This window comes from Orycteropus afer, unplaced genomic scaffold (genome assembly GCF_000298275.1).
Source record: "Orycteropus afer afer isolate SDZICR_OR568_19922 unplaced genomic scaffold, OryAfe1.0 scaffold00497, whole genome shotgun sequence".
NCBI classification, from domain to species: domain Eukaryota; kingdom Metazoa; phylum Chordata; class Mammalia; order Tubulidentata; family Orycteropodidae; genus Orycteropus; species Orycteropus afer.
In genome coordinates, this window is record NW_006922084.1 from 217,131 (window position 1) to 218,418 (window position 1,288).

Below are 1,288 nucleotides of genomic sequence, written 5' to 3' on the forward strand. Positions count from 1 at the left end.
ACTTGTCTCCTGGGAGGTCCTGAGACAATTCAGGTCTGACTCTTCTCTTGTTGCTTGTTTCTGGCAGATGTCCCCACGAGACCTGCAACCAAGATTGAACTTCTGCCTTCTTATTCCACTGTGGCATTGATCGAAGAGCCCACAGAGGTGGAAGACCCCTGGGACCTGCCTGCGCTTCAGGACACAGGGATCAAGTGGTCAGGTAAAAATTAGGCCAATCCATTGCAGCTGGACAAGGTGGGAGGAGGCCTGCCCATCACAAGTATTGGCACCACTGGTTCACTCTTTTGTATCACCTTCCCCTTTTTCATTGTTCTTAGGCCTTAGGTCAAGGGTCCCAGCCAGGGATGCCACCTGGATGTCACTGAGGTTTAGAATTAAAACACAACATGGTAGTTGGGGAGCCTTTGTTCCTTCATGCAAAAATGTGCCAGACACTGGGGTTTTAACCCAGACAGACACTGCCTTGCTCTTGCATACCAACCACATTCTGGGACTGTTGGAGGTGCCGTGGGCATAGATGTGAACAGACAAGGTCCCTGCTCCTGGAGTTCCTCCATCATGGACACAGGGCTCAGGGACATCTCATCCACATGCTCATGGCCTACATGGCACGTGAACCTGCAGTAGCTCCAAGCTCCTGTATCTGTCTGTGGAGGCATTGAGAGAAGATACAATTAGACAAATGAATGGGTAGCCAGAATCACTGGGGTGCGAGTACTGTTGCATTTCTTTTCCAGGTGCAGGGTGTAAGGTCTGTCTGTGGAGCTGAAAGAGAAGGGAGATAGGAGTTAGGAAGGAGGGAAGCTGGAGAGGAGAACTGGGAGGCAGGGCAGCTGTGAGGGGAGGGAGCTCACTCTTCTCTCAGCTGCTAATCAGGAAGAGGAGAGAGAGGTGTTAGAACAAGCCTGTAGAAACAGAGGCAAGACCTGGAGAGAGAAGATGGGAGGGTGCTGAGGGGGAGAGGCAGAGGTGAGAACCATGTATGCAGGGCTTTAAAAATGACTGGCCAAAGTAGCTGTCAAGGACAGAGCATCCCAGGGAGGGCCCAGGGCCCAAAGGCTCTCTGTGATTGCTACTATGAAGCCACATTCTAGAAAATACTCTGTACCATTATCTCTGCCTCAGCACTTAGCGAGTGGCAAATGCTCTTATCTGCCTCACTCAGCAACGGTGTGGTTCACCTGGGTATGAGCCCGGTGTGCCTGTCAGTGCCCCAGATTGAACATCTCCTCCCAAATGCAAATCCTTTAGTAACACTTCACCAGATGATTCAACTAAATGGACT

General features: G+C 51.0%; 1 protein-coding gene across 1 annotated transcript in view; it reads left to right on the forward strand.

Annotated features, from left to right (window-relative positions):
* The window catches only part of SLC34A2 (solute carrier family 34 member 2), a 39,547-nt gene that overhangs the window by 12,973 nt on the left and 25,286 nt on the right, over positions 1-1,288 (forward strand). Inside the window, exon 2 of the mRNA XM_007955281.1 lies at positions 68-202. Within this exon, the coding sequence (XP_007953472.1) occupies positions 68-202 (135 nt within the window). The remainder of the gene's footprint in view (positions 1-67; positions 203-1,288) is intronic.